General features: G+C 37.8%; 1 protein-coding gene across 1 annotated transcript; it reads left to right on the top strand.

The window, feature by feature from the left end:
* The first annotated feature begins 1,858 nt into the window (after positions 1-1,858).
* Positions 1,859-22,420, top strand: ifngr1l (interferon gamma receptor 1-like). The gene is made up of 7 exons (XM_026190135.2): positions 1,859-2,874; positions 14,864-14,981; positions 16,267-16,451; positions 16,864-17,036; positions 17,869-18,034; positions 20,091-20,209; positions 20,349-22,420. The coding sequence occupies exons 1-7, from the start codon at positions 2,814-2,816 to the stop codon at positions 20,724-20,726; spliced, it is 1,200 nt and encodes a 399-aa protein (XP_026045920.1). The 5' UTR covers positions 1,859-2,813; the 3' UTR covers positions 20,727-22,420.
* The last annotated feature ends 145 nt before the right edge of the window (positions 22,421-22,565 follow it).

Below are 22,565 nucleotides of genomic sequence, written 5' to 3'. Positions count from 1 at the left end.
GAGGAGGCCGAGGAAGAGGACGTGGAGGTGAAGAAGTAGGATGAAGAGGACGACAAGGACAAGGAGGAGCAAGAGGAAGACGAGGAGGAGGGAGAGGAAGATGAGGAGGGGGGAGAGGAAGGGTAGGAAGAGTAAGAAATAGAATTGCTGATGACATCAGAGCTACAATAGTGGACCATGTAATCAACCGTGGAATGACCCTGAGGGTAGCTGGCCAACGGGTCCAGCCTAACTCGAGCCGCTACACTGTAGCAAGCACCATAAGGACATCTTGAAATGAGAATCGGTTAGTACAGTCACTTCGCACAAAGATTTGTAGCACTGCCATATGCCAGTGAGAAACACACCAATACCATTGATGTAAAAATACTGAAATTGTTACTTTACAGAATTGCTAGATGACCAGATGCTGGGGCAGAGGAAGCATGTTCACTGCAGACCAAGTAACCCATATAGTCATTATGGCGATTGCAAATAATCCTATACTTGGAAATGAACACTTGTGTTTGTTTTGATGTACTTGAAGTTTGGATCCCTCTATGCTTATGGATCTATGACAGAAGTATGAGCTCAAACTGACATAGCCTACCTTGTGCACAGAGAAAGCAAAAGCCAGATGTGTTTTGTATTCATACCATCAGTGTGCAGTTGGCGCATTGTGTGCTTAGTAGATGATGGCTTGTGTGTACTGTTTGATACGGAAACACCATTTTTACGAAGGTGTGAAGAGTTAATCTAGCTGTGTTTGCTTTTGCAAGAGAACTACAATGTTTTGATGATTGGGTGACAGGTTTTCTTATTTGTGTGAAGAGTTTTGCAAAATTAGCCAATAGTTACAAAAAATGTGCTTAAGCAATCAGGAAAAACTGTAACGTATTTTCTGTACAGCACTTTGGTCCTGTGCTGGGTATTTTAAAGTACTCTATAAATAACATTGGATTGGATATATATATATATATATATATACATACATACACTCGACAAATGTACTACATAATCATATATACTCGTATACACTGTATACCAACAATGTGTTTATATAATGGAATCACCATGTTAAGCATTTAACCTACATATTCAAACTATAAGAGCCATATATTTGAGTCAAGTATTATCCACATTTAAATGATAAGTCTGCACCACTAGTTGTATGAGTACCTGTTGATCCACACCGCTTGTTTTGAGATTTAATAATTAGGATTAATATGTAACTTTTGATCATGTTATGGGCTACTGTGACAAGTCAAGACATAGGGTTAGTCGAAATTGGCCCATCTAAAGATGCACCTTTCTGCATATGTGTGTACCCACAAGAAGCAGTAGTGTTATTAAAAACAATCATATCTGTAAGGTCAGGTCCAAACAATATCCAGAGGACAAGTGATGGTGGGAGAGGAAAAGACTATACACCGCACTGACAAGAAAGCAGACAATAATAGAGAGTGGTGGACAGAAGAAGAAGAAGACTGATTGATTTCAAACATGTAAATAAAATGAAAGTACACTGTAAACAAGAAAAACGTTGCTTTTGACCTGTACCATTTTGGGCTTTAATGCAAAGCTTAGTTTATTCTACAATTTTACTCCAAATATGAATAACTTTAAAACTTTCCCTAGTTTTTAAACACTGTGTATCTTCAAAGAAACCTTTCTGACTACCTTTGGCAACAGATTGCCCCCCCCCCCAGAAGATGCAGGGGTTTTGATTAACTGTCATATGTATTTTCTCCAGACCTCCAGTTTAAATATAGTAACACCTCAGAAAAGTAAAGAATGAGAAGTGATTTCTGATTTATCACATGCTTTGCTTTAGACAAGACTGAGATGTATTTAGGCAGTTTGTTAGGAGTATATTTAACATGGGATTTCCTGCAAATGTTGTCAACTGTTATCACAATATTAGCTGAAGGTGTGAATTGGTGGTTTAGAAATCCCCTCACTCGCCAAGAAGACTGCATGCCACACATATACCAATTTTTTCACTAAGAGCTATTTGTGAGTTGCCTTGTTAGTGCAAAAATGACTATTTTATGTTTTTCAAATTATATTCAACAAATTGTATCTTTTTGTGGAAGGCTGCTAGTAACAAAGTCCCAAAAGATATGATTTTAAATGGCTTTTTGCTAAATCGTTTGCTATGCATAGTCACACTCAAGTTCATCCCTTGTCTTTTTTATGCTCGAGGGATTTATATACCGGTGTTTAGTGGCTTAACACAAAAACAAAATTCCTGTAAAATTGGCCATGTACAAGGACTAGACTGAAAATGCACGAAAAAGCAGTCCAAAACATCAGCTTTTACTGCATGCAATATTACTTAATAATTACATTCAATATATTTACGTTTACTTGTTTTCAGTGAAAAGGTGTGGCCTAGACGTCATCACAACCACTGTAATTTCCACCCACTGCTGGACTGAAAGAAAAACACAATTTGGGAGTTTAAAAAAAATCCTGAAAAAAAAACCCTTCTCGAGATGAAAATACATTTAAATAAGTTCCTTAAAACAACACATAAAAAAACAAAGCAACGTGAAATGAAAGTGGAAACAGATGAGCTACTTAGCCAGTCTTAGTCACGCGTTTTTGTGGGTTTCTCGCTACGCTAAGTTGCTTCCTCTCTCACAAGAAACGACAGTCCGTGAAGGGACCATGACACCGGAGCCGCAGACAAGCGCAGTAGTCCTGGTTTTCCTCCCACTTATTCCACAGTGAAGCTGTTGTTGGTTAAAGCGTTAGACGAGCTATATGTATGACTGTAGGCTGAACTGTGAGTGCTAAGTTGGAACACTGAAGAAGTTTTAATCGGGCTAATGGAGTCATTCCACGCCGTTTTTCTGTATTTTTCCTGGATGACGGTGGTAGCTTCCAGCGGTGAGTAGCTATGATAGTTGCTAACTACAGTATGTACTAAAATGGTTCGTGTGAGACTGTAAACACGTCGATATCGGAGCGTGTGAATCAAAATGATTTGTCAGGAGATATTTTCGCCGTTTGTTTTTTTCTCTCTCTGTCTGTCTGTGTTATCAGGGAAAACACGGTATCAGGTTATCAGGGCTAACGGCTAACACTGTCAGGGAAAGATTACAGGAAAAAGGAGGTTCGTTCTTGTGGCTACAGAGTTTACCTTACACGTCTAACATTCAAGTGTCCAACAAGGTCCAACGTTGCCTCCACACCAGAGGGCCAGGAAAAGACCTGAGCTGGTTAAAAATATTTGGATTTTACATTTTACAAGTTATTTCATGTAGTCGTGTATTGACGGTGTTGTGAAGCTGTTGCTGGAAACAAAAAAGTGAATTTTAAGCACGATGAGCTGTTTATTTTTGCCTATATATCTTTGAATATCTCTCTTGCTTTTCCATATGTGGCCACCAGTCTTATTAGGTATACTTAAAACTAGCTGTTAGGCCTCATTGTGGGTATTAATATGAGTCTGGGTATAAACTGCACAAACTAAAACAGACACTGACATTGAATGGATTCCCTTCAGCTTTCTGGGGTTTTTCTTTATTTCCTCTTTGTAGTTTTAGGTGTTGCCCAGTCCTTTCATTGTGCAGTGTGTTTCACCACAGTTGTCCAAAATTCTTGGCAGGAAGCGATAATGAAGCCCATTATGTATTCTGCAGTGTTTGTGACCATTCAGCTGTGTTGGAGTAGATGTGCATCTAAAAGCTGCAGGACAGTGGATCTCGAGGACTGGAGTTGGAGACTCTGGTTTTAAACGATCTCACCACATTAAATTTTAGGTTACGTCAAGATCTAACTTTGTTTGCTTCAAATCATAGAGGTGAGGTAATGGCAGATTGCAAAGGCACCAACCAAATGAGTATTGATCCTGTGCAGTCTGCAAAGACGATAAAACGCGCACAGACACAGACATTAATTGTAGACATCTACACCTCATTTATATGAGTGCGTGATGTTTGTTGTATGTGTGCTGCTATAAATACTCAAGGATTTAATCTTTTGTCAAAGAGTCAGCATGACCATGTCATGGTCTTTTGTTAAATGCCTTCCTGCCTGCTTTGGGTTAGGAATAAAACCCAGCTATGTTGCTGCTGAAAGAAAATAAGACCCATTAAACAATTAATTTAATTACATTTTACTTTAAAGGGCCTCGTATAAATTTGTCCCGCTCTTATCATTCATTAAAAATAATGTATTGTTGCAGCCCTGTTATCACTGAAATTGAGGACAGAATATAAACTGTTATTTTTGTGAGTATGGATCTGTTTTGTATAAATCAAGCTCAGATCTTTTGCTACCTGTGTGACAGTTCTAACAAAGGAAGCTAATTTCCCAGAAGTAGACACATCACAGAGAAATGTGACAGATGTAACCGCATTACCCTAATTGAGCATTGTGTCTTCCTTGGTTATACACTGTTTTTTTACACATGAAGTGAAAATCGTGACAGGAATTGAAATCTTTTCAGCCTTGGCTGCAGAGGAAGAAAAATCCTAACTTAACATCCATCTTTTGACTTCTGTGAAGTTAATGAAAGTAGAAATTATGTTTGCATAGACAATGCAGGGAAGGAAGCACCAATGATAATGAAGTAAGCTTCAATAGATGGCTCATCTATAATTTAAGGTTCAGTCATTATAAATAATTAATGTTGTTTTGGGCATCAAGTGGTCTCCAGCTAAATTTATTCAGAGGTCAGAGTCAAGGGTATAAAAATGTTTGCAAAACTTTAAGTGTCCCAAATGTCCAAAAATGTATTTAAATAGGACAAGTTTGGATACACCCAGACTCTTCAGCTGGGCAACAAAATGGGGACTTGGTGATGGCAAGCTACATTGTAACCACAGCCACCCTGGGTGCACTGACAGAGGCGAGGCTGCCGGACACTGGCGCCACCAGGCCCTCTAAAACCAGAAATATTTTTTTAATGCACAGAAAATGTATTTTTTTTCTCATCCAATACACCATTGATTAAAAAAAAAAAAGTTCCTCTTCAGTGTAAAAAGTAACTTTTCTGGTTGTGTAGCAGCAGGAAGTCATGAATGCCTTTGACGGCAATTCAGAAACATGGTTCTGATGAAAACAACTCATGACCTGAATCATATTTTAAGACTTGCAACACAATGCTTCCTGTTGCAAAAGGCAGCAATATGTATGCCCTTTTCTTCTTTTTCTTTTTTTTTTTTTTGGACATTTCTTAAAAAAGGGGCCTGACAACAACCTCTGGCATACTTCTTCAGTCCTCTGTGACATCATCTGTGTAGACTGATGGATTATATCAAATGGCAGTCTTTGGCATTTAAAATAAATAGTGGAAGCTGTGAAGAGTGCTGAATTAGGGGTTGGTGATATATCAAATATACTCAGTGTATCGCGAGTTTTTCCACGTATCAAACGGCTTTATCGTAACCATCGAGTAGGGCTGGACGAAATGGCCTAAAATCCATATCATGGTATAATTTGAAGCATATGCGGTAACGATATATATCGTGATATATTCTTCTGTATAATGTATTTTACACACTATAAGGCACACTTAAAATCCTTACATTTTCTCAAAAATCAACAGTGTACCTTATGTATGAATTCTGGTTGTGCTTACTGACCTTGAACCGATTTTACACAGCACGCAGAAATCTGTCAAAAATGTTTTAGTGCGACTTTGGTAAGCTATGAAGCCGTACTGCTTGATGGATTGCCGGAGCATTACAGCTGCCGTAGTCAGGAGCCTTGCAGAGTAATCTGGGTCCAAAACTCCGTCTGCTTCAGGTCCCAAAGTCAAATGAACACAGCAGCATCACTGAGAGTTAAAAACTGTCAAAATTCTTTCATCTTTAATAAAATGATCAGCGTTGCTGCTTTACCAGGTATAACAATTAAGTTTTAACATCCAGGCATCCATGAAAACAATTTATTAAATTCAATGGAGTTAGAAGTTAGCAGGAAGTTAGCTCGCTGGTTTCCAACTAAACATGATATAACATGTTCTGACTGAGAGATTTCTGAAAAAAGTAAAACATACAGCTCTGCTATCACTTCCAACATAAATGAAGACAGAAAACTAAACAGCAGAGATTTTTGTAGGGTTACTAAAGTTGGATGCAATTGCATGGCAGGATGCTATCGCGGTAGAGCGGTATAGTCAAAATCTCTACTGTTGGCCAAATTTCTATCTTTTCTACCATATACCATTTATACTGCCCAACCCTGCCATCGAGCATAAATTGCCATGGCAATATTAAGCTGTGTGCATGTAATGCACTGAGTTTTTTTTTCTCCCACATGCTGTGAATGCATAATTCATGCCTCCCTCCCGACCAGACAATTTTCTACCTGGTACACTGTGGTGAGCCCTACCAGATAGGGAAAAAGACTCGCTGTCGTTTGAATTTCACAAGGAAGATGTTGAAAAAGATGTGGTAATTTACAAAACATGCCATAAAACTATTGCTGCAGGGTAGCAGTACCACATATTTTTTCCATCAGCTGAGAAGTCATCCACTGCAACATTAAGACGCTTTAAACTTCACAAGTCAACGTCTCCAACACACCAAAGAAAATGTTAAATAAATCAGCTGCGATACCTGTGACTGTCCGTGGTCAGTCGTTTTCATACTCACTATCTAGACTTTTGTTTCTGTAATTTGAGGTCATCACATTTTTTATTTTACAATTTGTATATGTAGGGCTGCTCAATTAATCGAATTTTAATCACGATTACGATCTGGGCTTTCAACGATCATTAAAAATGACTGAGCCGATTATTAGCCCCTCCCTCGTTTATCCGCGACACCTTAAAGGCCAGTCCGTGAAAATATTGTCCGTGGCGCAAAAACAGGTTGAGACCGCTGATTAAGAGGACCCGAGGGAAGCTCGGAAAGCTAAGCAGAAGTTATTTAGAGAGGAGAGTGACTGCCGTTGGTTGAAAAGAGAGGTTTAAAAAAAAAAAAAAAAAACTTCAGTGGTGTTGCACACTATTTTATATTATTTTTTAAAGTCATTATTCAATACATTGTTATCCCTTTAAAGCCGGTCAGAGCAGCACACTGTTTTGTGTAACTATTTTTAAATCCCTGTAGAACCTGAACCGTGTAAGCTAGCGCAATAATTTGTTTTGCATATGAAACTTACATCTTATGCCATCAGCTTGTCCTCGGTCACGGTTTCCTTCCACATAAATTGCATAAAAAGCGCTTGCAGGAACAAAAACATAATATTCCAGAAACACGCTTTGCCGATCCGATCAGCTGTTCGTAACACTTCGCACATTGAAACAGACTCACCGCTAACTATCACATGTCCGCCATTTCCTGCCCGAAACCGGAAGTGATGTCATTTTCGCGGAAAATGTAGTTGTTTTTTTTACTTGTAGGCCTTAAAAGCCTATACTGGTCATGTTTGACTTTTCTGAATAGTTTCTGGGATGCTTAGAACTTGAATTGCACTGCTGAAATAGTTTATTTTGATGCACCTGCTGTTTTCTTTGCAAATTTGCATCATAGGATTGTTTTTGTTTTTCCTGCAGTATATAAAAATTGGTGTATCTCCAAAATAAAACTATGAAGACACTCAAAATACATTTCCTGTTGTTGTAAACTATTTTTTGCAACTTTTTTGTATTTAAAGTTTTGAGGGATAAACCTCTTAAATTTCTCCAAGTAGAAATATATGTTAAAAAACAAAAACAATTTTCAATTTTTTTGTAGTTTATTGCACTTTTTTGCAATTAATGTAGTTACTATGGACTTAATGCATACATATTATTAAAATATGGGCTATAACAGTTGAATAGCAACTTGAAATGCTCCCACAAATGGCACTACAACATGTAAAAAAATAATATAAGCTCTGGCGGACTTGGTTCTATAGTAGGTCTTAAAGGGTTAAATAAATATCGTCAAATAATCGAGATCTCAATTTCAGTGAAAATAATCGTGATTATCATTTTTGCCATAATCGAGCAGCCCTATGTATATGTCATAAGCACAAAAACGGACCTTTTTATTTTCAGTTGTTTGATTTTGTCTCGTGAATTCTAGCTCAATGTACTTTTTTATTGTTATGATCTTTTATTTGTTAAAGGTCGAGTGTTAACCACAGAAAGAGACACTGTGTGACAGTATTGTCATTTGGGGAAAACCTGTGAAGGCAGATATGATAAAAAAAAATTGTAAAATAAAACATTTTAATTAATTCAAAAAAAATTTGTATTCAAAGTAGAAAAAACTAAACAAGGAGTGGTTGATTTGATTGAGATTACCAGTGAAATGTTAAGCATTATAAGGAAGAAAATAACATTTGTTTTTGGAGGTTATTTAAAAATAGTGTGATCGTGTGTCGTGATATAACCCCCAAAAAATCACAATATTAGATTTTCCTCATAACGCCCAGCCTTATGCTGAATTATTTGTGAACCCACCGTGGATGCTAAAACACCAAAAGATACTGTGTGCAGCGTCGCTATCCTGTCGTTTACTAATGGTTCTGTATTTTGCGGTTCACCCTTTGTACACCCTGAATGTTGTCAATTTCAGAAGGGTCTTGTGGGCGAGTGTGTGAACCTCAGGTATATATTGACATGCTGTTGGGGGTTTGATTTGGCACTGTGGCTTTCACACAGTGCAGATTTCTTTAGGGAGTAAAGACTGTTATTGGCAGTTTTCTGTGAAGGACAGCCTGCTTTTGACCTCTGGAGCCACATGGTCTGCCAACCACGGAGTTATTTGAAATGCTTGGTATTGTCCTGAAACTTGGTTTAAAGTGATAAGTCACTGTGACTGTGCCTGGGACTTTCCTAAAACAAACAAAGCAGACGCACACACAAACCACACCTTTACTTTAAGCTTCTATCATTTATTTTTCTTTTCTAACAGATCTAACAGGCTCTGGGCATAATAAGCAGTGAAAGAAAAACTCACTGTAGTCTGGTGACCGCTTACAGGAATTAGACTCAATGCTGGGAATTAAACTGCAGAACTTTTGTGTGAAATGCTAAAATTTGTAGAAAACAGGAAATGAATACAAAACTATTGAGCTGAGATCAAACATTTGGTGACTGTCAGGTTAGTTTCTGTTAACTTTTGATTTTATTTCCTGCAATTTTTAAAATATACTGCTTTTCTCTTTATCTTTTTTGTTAGAAAATTATTGACTGTTTTGATACAACAAGAAGAAACTTTTGTGCTCATGGATCTTTACTCAGGTGATCTAGCTTTGTTTGATCAAGACCCAACTTGTTTCAATAGCTTTAAGCTGCAGCTGCACAACCACCTGGAAGCTCTTCCTGCTGCCTCTATTGTAGTCCTGATGGCTGATCTTAGACCAGGCCAACTCATGCTCTGAATTATACAGGCTCTGTAGAGAGCCTCTGCAGCCTACTTCCTGTGGAGGACCCTGGTATTTGGAGCTTTGCCGAGTTAGACAAGATAAAGTCATATATAGCTTGGATTAGGAATTTTAATGCTCTCTTCACCTGATCTATCAAAGTGAGGCTTCATTCAACTGTATTCTCCCATCTCATTCAAGCTTCCTGCTGCCTGCCATCCTACTGGTTCTTTCCTTAGCCATTACTGCTCTCTCCTCTTCTCAGACAAGTAGCCACCTTTCCTGCCCTGGAACTTGTTGTATTGGGGGATTGGAAAGCTCTTTGAACAGCCTTTGCCTCAGCCTTTTTTCTGGCATCTCCAGCTCCCTAAAGGGTCCTTCGAGTGCTTCTCCAATAAGGGGGACTTAAATGGAAGTTGCATAATGATGTACTGCTCAGGCTGCATGGCAACCCAAGCCATCTGCTGAGATATTCACTGATTTTCTTCTCCGTTACCTCCGCCAATATTATGGGCGCATCATAAACTCGCAGATGATCTGAGGCAGGCTCACCCAGTCTTTATTGAGGGTTCCTGTTTTAAATTGAAATAGAAATTTGCTTTCTAGTTTTTTTGAAGGTTGCATGTTTAAACTGAACATTTGTTTAATTGAAAGATTGTGTTTGGGGGGGGAATCTGAAACTGGGATGTTAAAATGTTTCAAATGTGAATCTTGGATGTCGTGTCACATGTTAGTGTTACTGTACTGTTAGTGAGACACCCCCTCTGTGACTGCAGATGATGAGTCACAGAGGTCGCAAGGTTTTATGTGTACGCATTAGGAAAGTACTTTCCTCTCTTCTTATGCACAATATGGGCCCCAAACAGAGAAAAAGCACATTAGTGTGAAGACAATAAACACTCAAAGGGAGTTGATTCTCATTTCCAGCATGAGGTTTACAAGCTAGCAGGAAACTTTAAATTTGCAGTAAGTGGGTAACAAAATTGGACGGATCTCAGCAAAACACTTAAAGGCATAATAATTATTAATTAGCTTGACTCTTAACTTTTTGATCTGTCTCAGTTGTCTCCCCTCCACTCTTCACCATGCTTTCTCACACACACAACTGAAGAGGAGGTTAAGGGCATTGGTGTCTCAAATGCAATGTCATCATCCATCAGCACAACCGTAATAACTGTCTCCTGTATTAATCATGAACTTTCAATCTGTTTGTCGGCCCACACTTAATCAGTCAAACGCAGAGTAGTCATTAGTCCATTCTTCTGTTTCTGTGTTTAATGACGGTCGGCAAACAACGTGCATGCGCAATCTTGTGCATGCATGTTGTCTGTCCTGGCGGGAAGGTGTGCATTGCACTGTGCCAGTTAAAGCAAGGAAAACTATTTACTGTAAGACACAAAGTAGTCAGAGAAATTTTTTTTCATAGCTTAATGAGTATTTGCAGCAATACAACCTTGTGAAGTCCCAGCTTAGTGCTAGTAAAACAGTTTTATTTGGATTACTTGACTGAATATATTTGTGTTAGAAACCCACAAAGAGAAGTCACAACCCTTATGCCGAGTCTATACTGACCATCTGTTGTTATTTACTGATTAAAAAAAAAACAATAAAGTAAATAACCAAAGTGTTGATATGCAAAAAGTAAACATGTCATGCTGGCGGAGTGATGCAGGCATGTATGTTTGCGGTGGACCAGTTGACGTGATTTTTATTTAGCGTTAAACCTGAGCAGCAGTATAGAAGTTATTTGGTAGGTTTTGTGGTTCTGTTGCATATTTCATGATTACTCACAGTGGTATCATAATTAGTCAGATCCGATTACAGATCCTTTGTCTCTGACATTTAGCAATGGTTAAGTCATGAATTTCTTCTTCATACACCAAAAACTGATTCTCCGGAAAAGTTATTCAAGCTTGACCAACATATAGATCGGATATCAGATTTAGGTAACCATACATTTATCATTCACAGAGTATATTTTGTCCAAAAGCGTGCCAGTAGGAAAACTTTGTATTAGGAGAATGTCAAATGTTGTGAAATACTGTCATAGCAGTAATTTGCTAACAGACAGTAACTATATTGAATACCTAAATAACATTACTCTGATGCAACACTGTTCCTGAAAAAAGTCATTACTGCTTCCCACATCTGTGAGGTATGCAGCCAGCTGGATTTCATCATGACAAACTGAGTTGATTTTCACTAGAATCTGATCTATTCTTCTGAAATGGCATCCCACCCAAAACCAGGGAGTTTAGACTAGACCTCATTTACTTGTATTACCGACTTCCACGCAAGACTCCTAGTGGCTGTACGTAGTTATTTTCGGCTTGGCTTGTTTCTCCTGCTTGTTGACCTACACTTAACCAGTCTAACACAGAATAGTTAGTAAGTTCTTCTATTTCTCTTGTTTAATAATGGTCACCAAACATATTGTAGTTGTATTTTTGCTGTCTTCTGGAGATGATAATGTACTTGTATCTGATGGTGATTAAAACAAGGAAAGTACATTTTAAGACAAGAGTACTTGCATAAACTGTATTTGTTCTTGACTTCACCTTGGTGTAATGAAGCCTTACAGCAGTGCTGGCAGTGTTTGTTTGGGTTTTTTTTGTTGACAAAATGAACATGGCTGATACTCTGCAGACAGGAAAGCCATGTGGGCTGTGTAATTTAGATAAATGGTTTAAAATGTGTTTTATATATGTGTATGTGTTGGGGGGGACTTTTTTTTTTTTTTTTTTTTAAAGCAGTTTCAGAGTATGTCTATCACCCTGTCGATCTCTTTATCTGTTTTCGTTCTTTCCTCCTGTAAAATATTTTGATGTTGTTCAGTGCCTCTGGCTGAAAAAAAATCTGCGTTTGGATGTTATGCAAGGTGCTAAGTGAGCTTTGCTTTCATTGGAATGAACGTGCATTTGCAAAGTCAGAATGCTGTTGGGTACTAAAATTAAGATGAAGAAGTCTCTGTATCTGTAAACCTGCGTGATTTGAATGACTGTTCTCTGAATAAATTTGAAAGCACACTTCAGGTTTTCAGTCACTTTGTACTTTCCATACCACAAGTAACTTCATTTTCAGTTCAAATGCCATCTGCTTTCTCTTCCTGCCTCTGCTACATTTTTTGCTTTGTAAGCACAAGTGTGTGAGCGCTGCTGGCTACTGTTTGTTCTATATGTTATCTTCACTAACTCAATCTTGTAATTTCCCCCAGTGTGGTTTGAAGTCATCCGGAAAGCCGCTGTAGGGTTTTGTTTTGTTTTTTTGTCTTTTGTCTTACAGTTTTTAAATCCAAATTTTACATGAACAAATGGAAGGTGGGGACTACAGCAGGGCTTGCAAAGCAGTTTGCATAATCAGTGTTTTTTATTCTACTTTAATTTATGTCTTTGGTTTGGGTTTTTTGTTTTGTTTTGGTTGGTTGCAGTGGGATGTGGCCTTGTTGGTGAAAACTGTTAAGTTGCTGGTGTCTTATGGTATTTATCTATAGTGCTCAATACTAAAAGCCTTCTGCATTTTCAGTGTCAGATCTGTAAACGGTGTTGAAACTGTTAGAAACACTTTCATTTCATTTTCTTAGTATGTGCATGTGTCAGATTGTGGTGACAACCCTCAGCCGCCAATTTTACTGTTGCGGTTGTCACTTCTTTACAGTGTGTATGCTCCCACCAGTGATTTTTCTTTCACTCTCAACATCACAGCTAAACGTTTAAATTTGCCTTCGTGGGCGGGTATTACTTTGTGAATGTGATTGAATGTCTGTTCACAGAGGAAGGGAAACTGATATGTACGTGTTATATATTTTTTTTTTTTTTTGGGGGGGGGGGGTTCTCCTCCTCCTCCTCTTAAATGTACAGTGTGACTCATAACTCTCGTGGCATGTTCAGTAACTCCCATGAGATTTAAAATCCAATTTCAGCTTCTGAATCTGAGTCACAAACACTGACCTTTTTTTTTTTTTTTTTTTAAACTCTTGTTTGAATGAACACATCTAGCTTTATTTGTATTGTCAGGGAAATTAACAGACTTCAAAGCATCGTCATGCCATGTGCGTCTAATTGACAACATTTATGCCTCCAACCAGAAAATGCTTCATAATTTATAAATAAATCTAACTTAATTTATTAGTAGCTGGCATGGACGTTTGGAGGGAGGTGTGGTTAACCGTGCAGTGTGATGAAGCATGTCTGTTGTAGGTGTGGTAAAGTGTCAGGCCTGTATAAGCATGCTCTGGGTAAAGAATTTCTATTGAGATTTAATTAGTCATGCTTTTAAATGAGTTTTGTGCAATGCTGCAAATTTATGCTTTTTTTTGTTGTTTTTGTTTTCTTTTTTTGGTGCTGCAGATTATATCAGTGAAGTGTTTGTTCTGTTTTTTTGATGGTCTTGTTTATAAACATTGGTACGGTCCTGCACTTTGCTCGCAATCTTTTGAGCTTCTGACAGTCTTCACAGTTATGTGGGGTACTGTGCCAGAGTGACTCATCCTTTCTCATTTCCTAGTTTATATCTTCACATCCTCTTGTTCCATCTTAGTCCCTCCCTCTCACCCGAGAAGCAGATGGAGGCACAAGGCAGCAGGAACATAAGACGTCCTTACTTTGATTTGTCACTCTGACATAAATATTTTTTTATACACTTTTGTTTTGGCAGTTTTCTTAGCTAATTATTGATTTTATAGCTGTCTGGAGGCTCCTGGTGTGTGTGTGTGTGTGTGTGTGTGTGTGTGTGTGTGTGTATCAATGCACTGTCACAGTGACTAGCAGAAGGCACTGAAGATCTGACCATTGTTTTCTCACGGCCTTGTCTGTCTGTATGCTTCTGACAGTCTTTACAGTTAAGGGGGGTACTGTGTCAGAGTGACCTTCAGCTCTTTCTCATATCCCAGTTTACATCTTGGCATTCTCTTGTTATTTCTTAGCACTCCCCACACAAAATATAAACAGATTTCCTTAACATTTGTTATGTGTAGTTATTCAACACCTCTAACTAAGCTAATCTTAAAATGCGGTTTAAAAATAATCTTGTTTTACAGTCATGGCAAGTGTTGGATTGGTCATTTATGCTGTGCCCTACTCTCTGCTCCTCCTCCACATTGAAAGGTTCGAGTTGAGGGGGTTTGAGTATCTGACTAGGATGCCCCCTGGCAGCCTACTGAGTGAGATGTTCTGGGCACATCGGGAGGAGGCTCTGGGGCCTCCACTCTCCTTCGTCCTCCTGATTTATTTTAAGAATTGAATCATCTCTCAGGAAGGCAGATATAGGACAAGTGGAGCTAAACAGGCACAAATTAGAACAAAGGAAACCACACAGAAATTGTTCCATCAGCAGTATCAGGTGCACTAGTTTTCACACTATGCCCTCTAGTGGTTTGTGAGTGTAAGTGAATGGCAGTGTGACGGCTGAGAGAGAAACTGTTTAGTAACTAAATGTTCATGAAGTCTTTAATGTATAGGGAAACTAAAATCATCAATTGGGGTGTAAATGTTGAATCAATAGGCTAATGCTTCCCAAAACAACACATTTCTAACAGTGATTTGCTGATTTTGCCTTTTTTTTTTCTCCACAGTGCTGCCACCAGTGAATGTAACCCTTCAGTGTCGGAATTTCCATAACGTGCTGAAGTGGAGCTACCCTGAAGACACAACTGGGCTCCAATTCAGATTGGACATTGGCGCATTTCTATAGTATGAATTTGTCTTTTGCTTACCAGCCAGTCTGTCTTGAGATGCTTTAATACAAACTAAAATAACAACTCTGAAAATTAAGTTTAATTACACATACTATGAAAATTATTGAAGTCGAATGGAGACAAATCATCAAAGTGCTTTTGCTGGTTTTGCTGGTTATTGGATACAGAGGGAGAAAAACATGTTTTGAGGATCTTAATTGTTCAAATATAAATAATTAATATTTCAAAGATTGGTGCGGTTGTGGTGCACTATTATGTCACAACAAGAATGTTAGGTTAGAAACCTTAAGTTGTGTGTATGCTCATTACAGCTGATAAGCACTCCTGATACCTTGCGTTGTGCTATGGCCTTTCTCTGTTGAAGAGTATATTAATTATGAGCCCTGGCAACATTTTACCTTCATACTATAAAAAATGTAAATTATAGGCGCTGGAAGTACATAGGAATCGTACAGCATTTTGAACGTCTTAATTTGAAATATATGTTTGAACCTAGATGAACACTCAAAGTACAGGAGTGATCTACATGAAATTTAATGTTAAAACAATCAAATCAGTTTTAAATCCACTTGAGTTGTCTTAATCTAAAACCTTTGTGTTTTTCCTATAGCAGATTTTCAGTTTCTGTGTTATGGGATACAGTGGCCCCTCATTTACTCCACAGGAGTTACGTTCTAAAAATAACCCACGATAGGTGAAATCCGCGAAGTAGCCAACTTTATTTTTTGAAATTATTATAGATGTTGTAAGACTTAAAGCCCCTCACTACACACTTTATACGCTTTTTTTTTTCCTTTCTTTTTTTCCCACAGTGTATTGTATTCTGTGTCCTGATTGGCTGTAGACCAGGTTTGAACTTTGAGAGTGTTTTTTTGAGCCTCTAAAAAAGGTAGACTACAGTTGTCCTCATAGGATTACATACTCTGGTTCTACTTCAGAGACTATCAGTGATAATACAAAAACTTTGTATAAGAAAAAAAAATGGATAAAAATGTATTTAAAACAGTTACGGTTTTTGTGAAAGCCCATAATATAAAACTAAAATTGTGCACTTCAGTCTACTGAGGAGGTGTACAGAGGCAAATATCTGTCATTATTCACTTATCAACCTAAGCGTATATATACACTGTCAATCAGAAGTGTGTTTCAAGCTGCAATAAAGATAAATTATTTTTATCTTTTAATTGCAGTCTACTGCATTTTTAATGTCACTCAAGAGTTATTTTCTTGTTAAGGTCTCTTCAAAGTTTTTAACTACATTTTCTCATTTGTTTCTTCAGTCCCCCTGACAGTCACACGTGGATGACTCCAGCTCTTCAAGCCAATCTGTCGTCCCTCTCACACCCAAAAGACAGCTATTATGTCGCCGTAACTGCTGTGGTTAACGGTAGTGAGTCTGAACCTGCCCCGTCAGACGATGGAATCACTTTCAGCTATTTCCACGAAAATCTAGTTGGAACAAAGTGTGAGTGTGTGTGTGTGTCTGTCTGTCTGTCTGTATGTGTCTGTCTGTGTGTGTGTGTGTGTATAAGGACAATATATATTTATGTATTTATTTTTATTTGTCTTTATCTGTCACATATATATGTGTGTTTACATAAAGAATCTCTAAATAGAGAGAAATATAGATTTATATAAAAATAAATAAACAACTATGCATTGTTTTTGGCCATAGCTTAAAGAGTTCACACACTATCACAGAATTTCACACAGACATAATATCTCAAATTCAAAAGGTCATGTTAATTGTGATATAGTAAGGTTCATTTTTAAACACCATAGCTCAAGAAGGGATGGGTAACATTTGATCAAATGCTGAACTTCTGACCGTACTTGTAATCAAAAGTGACTTCTGATTAAAACTTGTTGGTTTCCAGGTTATTTGGATCTTCCACATGTTAACGTCACGGCCCAGCGAGATAACAAGGTCCATATCAGCTTTGAGAATCCCATTTTCTTTCATTGCCAAAAGATGAAAAAAAATAGAAAGAAATGTTTTAAAGACAATGACAGCCTGGATTCTTTCTTTAAAGTCAAGATCCTCAATCAGGTCAGTTCTGTCTTCCTTTTTTCTTTTTCTTTTCTCCTTTAAAGCAAACATATTAAGGAATTGTTACAAAGTTGAACAAACAGTAAAAAAAATTTCATATGTGGTCATCAGAAACAGGACATACTGATGCTGCATCACTAGTTAATGCCAAGAAAATGTTGCTAGCTATCCAGAAACTTTGGATTTCACCAATGTCAGAAGATCGTTTCGTCTTGTTAGCTGCTAGAAATATGTTAGCAACAGTTTTGAAATGCGCCTTTGGGGAGGTAGCATGAGCATAATTCATAGTGTGTATTTTAAACTAGAGTCAATTAAATCTCACTTATAACGAATGCGTTAAAAAGCAAAGTGCTTTTTGTTGCACACCAAATTTTTTTGCAGGAAGAACACTAAGCAAGCTCCTGCATTTTGGTTTGTTTTTTTGTTAAGGCCCTTTGAAAACATAATACTGGTCATGTCTTTACTATAACACAGCTAAACTCAGAAATATAGTGGCATAAAATAGACATTTTTATGTTTGATTTATTTCTTCTTCTTCCTGCTTGTAACAAAATATTTTTCTGCTGAAAAGCTCAATTTTGGATCTCAAATTCATAAATACGTCTTTGTTTCTTAGCCTGTTGGTATGACATCCCATTAGACATCCCATTGTTTTGTTTTTTTTGTTTCTTTTAGTTTTTTTGGGTGTATTTGAAAAGGAGAGTAAATACATATTATACGATACTTTGCTATCCCATGCTCTCATAGTCAGCCATACACATAACATTTCCTGGCCTCGTGTAAAAATGTTTGTGTCGGTGTTATATTTTATTCAAAATTCTTGTGTGTGCAGACCTACTCATTTAACTGTGAAGAAAGAGTGTGTGAGAAGACACTGCCAGTGGATGCAGCACAAGAGGAACACTGTGTGAACATCACCGGACTAACATCACAAGGAATATTGGTTAAATCTACACAACTGTACTGTGATGAGCCATTCCACAAACCATTACAAAGCAGTTGAGTAAAATCTTTTCTTTCTTTCTTATTTCTTAAGGTTTTCTCGTCGCTTTTCTTAAGAGCAGTAAACAATTTATGATTTACTCAAACTGCCATTGTGGGGAGCACAGTTGACATTTCTTACGCCTACCTTTTCTTTTGTGTAAAATAAGAGATGGTAAGAAGAACTGAACACAGCCTCTAACAACATGGCTTCAATTCCAATCACGCTGTTTTTCATCTGACTGCACGTTGTTTGTAGTGTGAGTGCAACAACTATGGGCTCAAAATGTGGTCATAAATATTTTGTACTTGTAAAAAAGATTTGTGTGTGGACTTAGAAAAAAAAACCCTGCAAGTTACAAGTACGGATTTTTGACCCTATTTTTCTTCCCTTCATCTGATTGGTCAATGTCATGTCAATCACAAATGTAACAATCCAATCAGAGAACAGATGGGTTTGGCTGTCGAGGGGCGCTGTTTTTGAACTGCAGGTCTTTGAAGGGAATAAATGCCCTTTTACATGCCAACCCAGCGTTTTCCTTCATCACCACGAAGGAAAACAGTCTGTGGTCGTCCGAGTTTGGTGATTTTTATGTCACAGGTCTACGTGTTTAATACAGGGACTTCCACAGCCTTTTCAACAGCGCTGCGGACCGCGGGGTGGGGGCGGGCAGTGTTTTGGAAATGACAGTCTTCATTACAAAGCTTTCTTCGTTATGAATTAGCATACATGTTTTTATTGAACATTTGAAGAACCAGCAAAAAAAACAAACTCTTGTAGAGGACATAAAGATAAAAAAGACAAGGAGCAGGTGCATCTAGTACAGGTAGAGCTGCTGCAAAAACCCACAGAGCCCAGCAGCCAGCGTAACAAATTCTGGATCCTTTGCTTTTAGTTAGCATTAGCAGCGTATCCTGCATCCGATGTGAAAGGACTTTTATGCTGCGCACTGTGACTCACAGCAATGGTCCTGGGTCAGCCCTGACTTTGTGTTAAACTAATCCTAAAGTAATAATGTTATTTCTAACCACTGATATACCACAACTTTATCCTTTCAACAGCTACTGAAAGTTAGGGGACCTAGCTGCTATCGGATATTTATATAGCGATCCTCCAGCTTCAAACTGTATCACCCTTCAAGGACCTGCAGTTCAAAACAGCGCCCCTCCGACAGCCAAACCCATCTGTTCTCTGATTGGATTGTTACATTTGTGATTGACATGACATTGACCAATCAGATGAAGGGAAGAAAAATAGGGTCAAAAATCCGTACTTGTAACTTGCAGGGGTTTTTTTTCTAAGTCCACACACAAATCTTTTTTACGCACATACAAATCTTTTTTACGCACATACAAATCTTTTTTACGCACACACAAATCTTTTTTACGCACACACAAATCTTTTTTACGCACACACAAATCTTTTTTACGCACACACAAATCTTTTTTACGCACACACAAATCTTTTTTACGCACACACAAATCTTTTTTACAAGTACAAAATATATCCCCCAGGCAGTGACTACCTTTGATTAATGACATTCTTTTCTGTTATTTAACTTAAAAAAAAAGTTTCAGAGGAAGCGGGAGCTTGTTAGCATCATGGGCTCATCCTGTCAGAATGAGAATGAACAGTCATCAGTCACAAGTTTCTCGTTTTATTTGAATAATCAGATGTAATCAGCACCATGATGTCAGTTGAGCAATTCAGGCATTTGAGGCCTGAGTTGTCAGCCTGTTGGAATTCTGTGGATAAAGCTTGTTTCATAGTGCGACCAGGATTTATAAATTGGACTTTTATTCAGTATGTCAACAGGAAATAAGTGAAAAGTTGGTTTCCCATTGTCTTCTGTAGGACCAGAAGTCTTTTTACAACCACAGGTATCAACCACAGATTTAAGGCACTTTGGCGCTGGCTTTACTTTATAGATGCAAAAGCTACATCCATATTTTATACGTTTTATGGAGCTACCACAGGGGTGTGTGTGTGTGTGTGTGTGTGTGTGTGTGTATTTATGTACAGCTGTTTTACTGTTTAAAAAAAAAAAAAAAAAAATTCTCTGTCTTGTCCAGATTTTACCGCCGTCTACGTCGTGAGTTTTATACTGGCTGTGGCTACATTCGGGGTGATCCTGTTCATGGCATACCAAAAAATTACCAAGCCTGAACCTTCTTCTTTCATCAAATCTTTGGTAATCTCAATCTACCAGTTCTAATTACATTACACAGGAGTTATTTAAAGTTTGTAGTTGTTAAAATAATGTATCCCCACTGAAGGTGGAGGGGGATTTAAATTTCAGCACATACTGAGTAGTTGTTCTTTGTGTCTAGGTCCCTAAACCCTCTATCTGGCCCATGCGTACACCCGAATCGGTGACTGTTGACCCTGTGGAGTGTTTAGAGAGGTGTGATGAAGTGGAGCCTTCCTCGCCCACACCTTTACTCCCACAGACAGAAGAGGAGGACAGGACCGGAATTACCGATTATGACTTACGCTTGCCCATCGGGGTGTCGGACAATGGAGATATGTCTAATGTCATAGAGGAGGGTCCTGGTTACATGGTAGGCAACACCGATTTAGGTGATGAGGATCCTGGTTCTGGTGATGAGGATCCTGGTTCTGGTTATGAGAGGCGTGATACAGTGGTGGTGGCGCTGGGTCCAGATGAATTGGCTAAGGGCTACCGAGGCCCAGTCACATCTGAGTAAATGTAAGGCTACATATAAGTTAGCACCAGATGTTGTTCACAGGATCTCACATTTTGAAAATGTGAAAAGACTTGGTGACACGTGTAAAAGCCTGATCAGTATGAGTGCCCATATCTGCGATTAGACTGAGGAGCTTCTTATGCTGGAAATCTACCTGTTTACCTGTAAGGGTTATTTGTCTTAGTCAGGGTTAATAGAAAAGCTGAATGCATTATGTTATGTTTCTGCACAGGCTAAATCCCATTTAAAAGAATTGTAAAGTAAAACTATTAATTTCATCTTTTTCCTCATGACGAGGCCTCAGTAGTGGAAGCACTTGAAATGTTACAGGGAACTTTGGGCTTAAAAGACGTAAAGAGGAAATTGAAATCCTGTTTACATTCCTGCCTTACATCATAGATCATCAGGGTGACAGAAACCATCCAATAATCAGACGCATCCAAAAATGAATGGTGGCTCCTATACAATAACACACACTGTAAATATTTCTGTAATACAGTCAATATATCTGTGGGCATCTCATATACAAGCATATTTGGCAGTTACTGAGCCAGGTAGTCAGAATACTGGATTTGCTCTGGAGACTCTTGCACTTTCTTTTTCTATCTGATTCATTTCTTTCCCTTTTATGCTTGTGTTATATTAGTTAGAAATCAGTTTGTATATTATGACATTTATACATTAAATGAGGCGTGTGCTTTAGCTTTTCTTCATGGAAGATGTGGTTGAAGGGAATATATGGGAAATGTATGATTTGTTTTTTTCTTTACAAACAACAAAAATTCAAATGTAAAATGCTTTTTGTTGCACAACAAAAAATGTAATGGTGCTTAACAAATTTCTTAGACCACCTGTCATTAAAAACTAGAAGTCACACATTTTTATAAATTTGTTACACTTATGTAAAACTAAAAATCATATTGTTATTTATTAGGCAAATAACAAACTGAACTCATGTTCTTATACCCAACTTTGGGCCAGCACACTGGGCATCTTTGAAAAGTTGGAACTTAATCAGGTATAACAATCAAATACTGAAACTAATTAATCTGTACAGTAATGCAAGTCAGTTACTGTAATTCGCCGTTTTACTCATCCACACACTGGTAGACTAACAGTTATAGAAAAAGTTTTTTAGTTACTACCAGAACAGCTGTGGAACCTTACATTAGGTGATCTAATAAACAAAAGCACTTACAACACTTTTCTGCTTTGGTTTTTCAATTTTCAGGAAGAATGTGCTTTTTCTTGTTTATTCTTTTTTTGCAACATTGTATTGTCCTTAAATTTCACATGACAAAGGTTGGGTCTAATTACCAGTTTAAAGGGACTGTATGATTGCAGTTTGTTTTTATGTGATGTTTTTGTTTATTGTTTGTTTATTTTAACTTGCCAAACAATTCAACCCTTGCACTAGATAATTTTTTTAATGTGCCTTTCTTAAACAGACAATGGAGAATAGTGAAAATGGCATGCTGTGAAGGTCCAGCTACAATCAAACCTAGAACTCATTACAGTGACATGCTCTATACCCAATAATGCTGTGCTTTTTATCTGATTATCCCTTGTAATAACATACTTCATATATAAAAAGTAATACAATGTGGTTATGTCATTATGTCCAATTTTACTAATGCCGTTTAATGCACTTGTCTGGTCTCCGTTGTGCAATTTCAATAAATTGTGGAACTGTGTGAATTTGCATCTGTCCTGTTCTTATAAAGGCAGTTAATCTATGTGACAGATTAACTGACGTTAATGTCAAACATCATGCAACAATTTTATGCTGTTACTGTACGTGGATATTACGCATTAAGGAAGGGAAGTTGACATTTGCAG

This window comes from Astatotilapia calliptera, chromosome 13, assembly GCF_964374335.1.
Source record: "Astatotilapia calliptera chromosome 13, fAstCal68.1, whole genome shotgun sequence".
NCBI lineage: Eukaryota > Metazoa > Chordata > Actinopteri > Cichliformes > Cichlidae > Astatotilapia > Astatotilapia calliptera.
Note: the sequence above shows the minus strand (reverse complement) of the source record. Positions and strands in the feature narration are given on the sequence as shown.

Bases quoted from the DNA above. Each gene is read 5' to 3' on its own strand.
- ifngr1l (XM_026190135.2), top strand. From the start codon at position 2,814: ATGGAGTCATTCCACGCCGTTTTTCTGTATTTTTCCTGGATGACGGTG. The intron at 18,035-20,090 runs GTTGAGTAAAAT...TGTCTTGTCCAG, and splicing joins CCACAAACCATTACAAAGCA to ATTTTACCGCCGTCTACGTC. The intron at 20,210-20,348 runs GTAATCTCAATC...CTTTGTGTCTAG, and splicing joins CTTCTTTCATCAAATCTTTG to GTCCCTAAACCCTCTATCTG.